Raw genomic sequence first — 6,003 nt, 5'->3', positions numbered from 1 at the left:
AAAAAGCCAGGCGTGGCAGCGTGCGCCTCTTGTCCCAGCTGCTGGGGAAGCTGAGGCAGAAGAATGGCGTGAACCTGGGAGGCGGAGCTTGCAGTGAGCCGAGATTTTGCGCCGCTGCATTCTAGCCTGGGTGACAGAGCAAGACTCCATCTCAAAAATAAAATAAATAAAGTGTCACTGGATTTGTTTTGGTCTTACATGAGTTAGGGGTAGTATAGATGATTCTGTTTTATATATATATTGAGCCTTTATTTGACTTTGAAAGTGTAAATTGCATTGTTAAGATCTCTATGGTAGTTTGTATTGTTCTGAAAGGAATATAAAACCCATTAATCTGTTTTATGAATTTAAAATGCAGATTAAATTTCACAATGGAAAAACATCTTTGCACAATTCCAATTACAGTTCTTGCTCTTTTTTTAAAAAAATAGAAATTGATCTTAAAGAAGCACAAAGATTTTTTGCTCAAAAATTCTCCTGTGGTGCCTCAGTAACAGGGGAGGATGAAATTATCATTCAGGGAGACTTTACAGATGACATAATTGACGTCATTCAGGAAAAATGGCCAGAGGTGAGTACATGGAACACATACATCGCTAGAAGTAAGTTTTTAAAGCAGATTGCTTCCATTTTTTCTTAATTGCAACCACAGCTCACGAGATACAATTATTTATGTTTTATAGGTAGATGATGACAGCATCGAAGATCTTGGAGAAGTAAAGAAGTGAATTTGAAAATTCGTCTATATTTAATGGCCTGAACTGAGAAGTTGATATGGCCAAAGGGAGAGAGGCCTTTTAAAAAATATATATATATATATTTATTCTACAGTAAAACTGTAGACTGCCCTCGTCCTTGGCATTTTCACTGTTCTGTACAAGGCTGCTTGTTTTTTTATTGCCAAAGTCAAATAAACGGGAGACTGTCATGCTCATGCATGAATAGAATTTAGTCAAATAAAAAATTTTGGTCATTTGGTACTGACTTTCTCTTTCTCTGTCTCTTTTTTTTTTTTTTTTTTTTTTTTAAGACAGAGTCTCGCACTGTTGCCTGGGCTGGAATGCAGTGGTGCGATCTCGGGTCACTGCAACCTCCACCTCCCGGGTTCAAGTGATTCTCCTGCCTCAGCCTCCCTAGTAGGTGGGATTACAGGTGCCCGCCACCACGCCCAACTAATTTTTGTAATTTTAGTAGAGACAGGGTTTCACCATGTTGGCCAGGCTGGTCTCGAACTCCTGCCCTCGCAATTGGCCCACCTCAGCCTCCCAAAGTGCTGGTATTACAGACGTGAGCCACCACGCCTAGCCTGAGTTTCTCTTTCTCTCTTTTTAACTTTAGTTTTGAAAACCCGGTAGACTTTTGTGGGGAGCATTTTGTTGATTATTTTACTGGTCTAAAGCTGAGTGATTTTTTTAAAAGAACTTGGATTTGGCTTCCTCACCAGTAATATGTCTCCTGGCTTCTTTGATGTGATAGTGTTGAGATGGGTGAGAATCTAATCGATTTGTGGTTGAAGGTGAATTTGCTTTGTTGTGAAGTCCACCCTATGGGCACAATAACATACTGTTGGTAGGAGTTGTTTGAGCTATTTTGGAGATTATTTGGTAAAGTATACTAAAAGCCTTAAACCATGTATGTGCACTGTTTGAACCAGTAAGCCACTTCTTTGACATTAGAAGACATTAGAAGAAATACTCAGCCTTGCATAAAACTTACGGATGAAAGTATTCATCACAATATTATTTATAATGAAAAATTGCAAATGTTATAAATGAACAATTAGAAAATGGTTAAAGAAGTGATGGTGCATTGTGTGGTAGAATATTATGCATATGTTTAAAGAATCATATTTTCTAAGATTATTTGGAAACATGTTTGGTAATGTCAAGTGGAGTACCCCAGATACATTTTAGACATTTATCATCATCATTGGTCTGAGTGGAAGGCCGTTTGGAGAGGCTAGAGGCTCTTATTCTGGCTATAAATTACGTGAGTAAAATTCTGCTAACCATTAAAAATACTGTACACCCATCCTCAATATATAGTCCTGGAAATAGCAGTTGAAACGTCTTCTCACAAGAGAAAATGACAGTTAATGATGCATTAGATGAATTTAAACTTTAAGTCAGGTGCTGCAAATTGGAAAGAAGACTTGTGGTGTTTTAAATTGCTGTGGACACTTAAACTTAGAACCCATGGAACCCTTGTTTATTGCCATGCAAATTACAATCTTGAATGAGTGTTTTTTTAAAATAAAGTATTAGAAAATGTGTAATAAAGATGTAAAATTAAAAAATGGAATTCTGCATTAACTGGATTTTACTAAATAGAATTACTGGTGAAGCTAATTTATCCATCGAGACTATCTGGTATATGTTACGTATGTAGTCTGTTGGTGCTGAAAGATGTCTGTGTGCCTGTATCAACATGTGACATGTGACATGTAAAGTTTCTTCATGTTCACAGTTCTTAGCAAATGCAGTTTCAATCCATAGATAGCCAGCAGTGGATGTTACTACAGGAAAATACAGGATTAAAATTGTCCTTGTGTATAACATGTGTGAATCATTTTTTTTAAACTGAAATTTAAAATGTAACATAGTCTAATCTCTGATTAAAATGTACTAATAGGGCCAAGCTGCTTTGTTGCACGGCTGTAATCCCAGCACCTAATGTACTAATAGGGCCAAGCTGCTTTGATGCACGGCTATAATCCCAGTGGAGGTGAGAGGATCACTTGAGCCCAGGAGTTCAAGACTAGCCTGGGCAACGTGGCAAGACCCTGTCCCTACAAAAAATACAAAAATTAGCCAGGCATGGTGGTGGGTGCCTGCAGTCCCAGCTACTTGGGAGGCTGAGGTGGGAGGATCACTTGAGCCTGGGAGGTTGAGGCTGCAGTGAAGTGAGATCATGATACTGCACTCCAGCCTGGGCAACAGTGAAACCTGGTCTCAAAAAAAAAAAAAAAAAAATAGTACTAATAGTTCAAAATTGACTTTACACGTTCTCACAGTCTACCATTTTTAGTAAAAAACATGAAGCTTTAAGCAGCCTTATAAGAGATTTCCCATGATTAAGCCGGCAACTTTTAGTGCAAATACTTTTTGCATATAGTTTTGATAAGTAATATTTCATTCATTTTTAAAAACATGATGACAGTAAGTGATGTTAAACTTTTTATTATTACATAAAAGCCAGTCTGTGGTAGCTTTTTCACTCTTAGTTTAAAAGTTGATAAATTACTGTTTTAAAGGTGAATTTTACCTTTTAGTTCCCTGTTCTCATTATTTACTAAATTCAGGAAATCAAATAGGGAGACTGGGAAAAGTTCATTGGGAACTTCAGACTGTGTGAGTATAAAATCAGATGCAGTGTCATTCTTGTAGCTTTCACCTCTTGTCATTTTTTTAAAGTTACGTATTTAAATTATTTTGTTTTAAAGAGAAAACCTTTGGGGAGCGAAGGTAAAATTATTGAGGTTTTTAATTTGTACCTAGTCATCATAATCCTTTTACCATACTCAGTTACTATTTATGAACCATAATCAAAATGAGCCTAATTTCTTACTAGTCTAGATACATAATTCATTTTTGAGATTGGGTCTCGCTTTGTTGCCCAGGCTGGAATGCAGTGGTGTGATCACAGCTCACTGCAGCCTTGACCTCCCAGGCTCAAGTGATCCTCGCACTTCAGCTTTTGGAGTAGCTGAGACTGAAGGCACATACCACCATACCCGGCTAATTTTAATTTTTTTTTTTTTTTTTCTTGAGACAGTGTCTCGCTCTGTCACCCAGGCTGGAGTGCAGTGGCGCGATCTTGGCTCACTGCAACCTCCGCCTCCTGGGTTCGCGCCATTCTCCTGCCTCAGTCTCCCGAGTAGCTGGGACCACAGGTGACCACCACCACGCCCAGCTGATTTTTTGTATTTTTAGTAGAGACAGGGTTTCACCATGTTAGCCAGGGTGGTCTCAATCTCCTGACCTTGTGATCCACCCGCCTCGGCCTCCCAGAGTGCTGGGATTACAGGCGTGAGCCACCGTGCCCAGCCAATTTTAAAATTTTTTATAGAGTTGGGGGTCTCAAACTGCTGAGCTCAAGCTGTCCTCCCACCTTGGCCTCCCAAAGCGTTCGGATTATAGGTGTGAGCCACTGCACTCAGCCTGTACACATATTTTTACTTCAGTGTTACACATGGTTGCCTGGTGAACAATGGCACTTGAGGACTTTCTAGAAAATACCAAGCCTTTTTTTTTTTTTGAGATGGAGTCTCGCTCTGTCACCCAGACTGAAGTGCAGTGGCTCAATCGCCGCTCACTGCAAGCTCCGCCGCCTCCCGGGTTCATGCCATTCTCCTGCCTCAGCCTCCCTAGAAGCTGGGACTACAGGTGCCCGCCACCACGGATGGCTAATTTTTTTGTATTTTTAGTAGAGACAGGGTTTCACCGTTTTTGCCAGGTTGGTCTTGATCTCCTGACCTCATGATCCGCCCACCTCAGCTTCCCAAAGTGCTGATATTACAGGCGTGAGCCACCGCGCCCAGCCAAAAATACCAAGTCTTACAATGGTGAAACCTAAGAAACATGAATTAAAACGTTCCTGACTTCAAAAATTGACATTCAACCCACATTCCTTTACATCTCATCACCACCAACTTACTGCAGTCATCTACTGCTAGGCTGTTTTTAGCAACTACTCAGAATTTGCTTTGTTTATTTATTTATTGGCATTTCCATGATGATCAGGGAAGTAGACCACCTTTTTGTGTTTATTGGCTATTTGGTTTTGGGTTCTGGTGGTGGTGGTGGGTTTTTTTTGTTTTTTTGAGACAGAGTCTCCCTCTATTGCCTAGGCTGGAGTGGTGTGGCGCAATCTAGGCTCACTGCAACCTCTGCCTCCCAGGTTCGAGCCATTCTCCTGCCTCAGCCTCCCGAGTAGCTGGGACTACAGGCACGCACCACCACACCTCGCTAGTTTTTTTTTTTTTTTTTTTTTTGTATTTTTAGTAGAGATGGTTTTGCCATATTAACCAGGCTGGTCTCGAACTCCTGATCTCATGGTCCGCCCACCTCGGCCTCTCAGTGCTGGGATTACAGGCATGAGCCACCACGCCTGGCATTGTTTTTGTTTTTTGAGTCAGGGTGTCACTGTCGGTCAGGCTGGAGTGCAGTGGCATGATCACAGCTCATTGGAGCCTCCATCTCCCAGCTCAAGTGATCCTCCTGTCTCAGCCTGCTGAGTAGCTGAGACCAGAAGAGTGCACCACCATGCCCAGTTAACTTTAAAAAAAATTTATGCCAGCCAAGGTGCCTCATGCCTATTCCAGCACTTTGGGAGGCCAAGGCAGGTGGATCACCTGAGGTCAGGAGTTCCAGACCAGCCTGACCAACATGGAGAAACCCCGTCTCTACTAAAAATACAAAATTAGCTAGGTGTGGTGGTGCATGCCTGTAATCCCAGCCACTTGGGAGACTGAAGCAGGAGAATCGCTTGAACCTGGGAGACAGAAGTTGTAGTGAGCTGAGATCAAGCCATTGCACTGCAGCATGGGCAACAAGAGTGAAACTCCGTCTGAAAAAAAAAAAATCATTTTTTGGCCAGGTGCAGTAGATCATGCCTGTAATCCCAGCACTTTGGGAGGCCAAAGTGGGTGAATCAACTGAGGTCAGGAGTTCGCGACCAGCCTGGCCAACGTGGTGAAACCCATCTCTACTAAAAATACAAAAAAGCTGGCATGGTGGCGGGCACCTATAATCCCAGCTACTCGGGAGGCTGAGGCAGGAGATTTGCTTGAGGCGGGAGGTAGAGGTTGCAGTGAGCCGAGATTGTGCCATTGCACTCCAGTCCGGGCGACAAGGGCGAAGGAAAAAAAATGTGTTTTAGAGATGGGTGAACTCCTGAGCTCAAGAGATCCTCCCACATTGGCCTCCCAAAGTGGTGGGATTACAGGGCCCTGCGCCCAGCTTTCTTGATTTTAAATTCTTTTTTTTTTTTTTTTTTTTTTTT

General features: G+C 41.8%; 1 protein-coding gene and 1 long non-coding RNA gene across 2 annotated transcripts in view; both read left to right on the top strand.

Moving 5' to 3' along the window:
• The first annotated feature begins 413 nt into the window (after window positions 1–413).
• LOC108540957 (uncharacterized) lies at window positions 414–1,027 on the top strand. The gene is made up of 2 exons (XR_001888814.1): window positions 414–571; window positions 684–1,027. It is a non-coding gene; the product is annotated as an uncharacterized LOC108540957 (long non-coding RNA).
• Window positions 1,028–1,483: 456 nt separating this feature from the next.
• Window positions 1,484–6,003, top strand: part of CCDC62 (coiled-coil domain containing 62) — a 61,687-nt gene continuing 57,167 nt past the window's right edge. Inside the window, exon 1 of the mRNA XM_017888996.1 lies at window positions 1,484–1,516. Coding sequence (XP_017744485.1) covers window positions 1,484–1,516 — 33 coding nt within the window. The remainder of the gene's footprint in view (window positions 1,517–6,003) is intronic.

This window comes from Rhinopithecus bieti, unplaced genomic scaffold, assembly GCF_001698545.2.
Source record: "Rhinopithecus bieti isolate Rb0 unplaced genomic scaffold, ASM169854v2 scaffold_574, whole genome shotgun sequence".
NCBI lineage: Eukaryota > Metazoa > Chordata > Mammalia > Primates > Cercopithecidae > Rhinopithecus > Rhinopithecus bieti.
The sequence above is the reverse complement of the archived record's forward strand: the minus strand, read 5'-3'. Positions and strand labels throughout refer to the sequence as shown.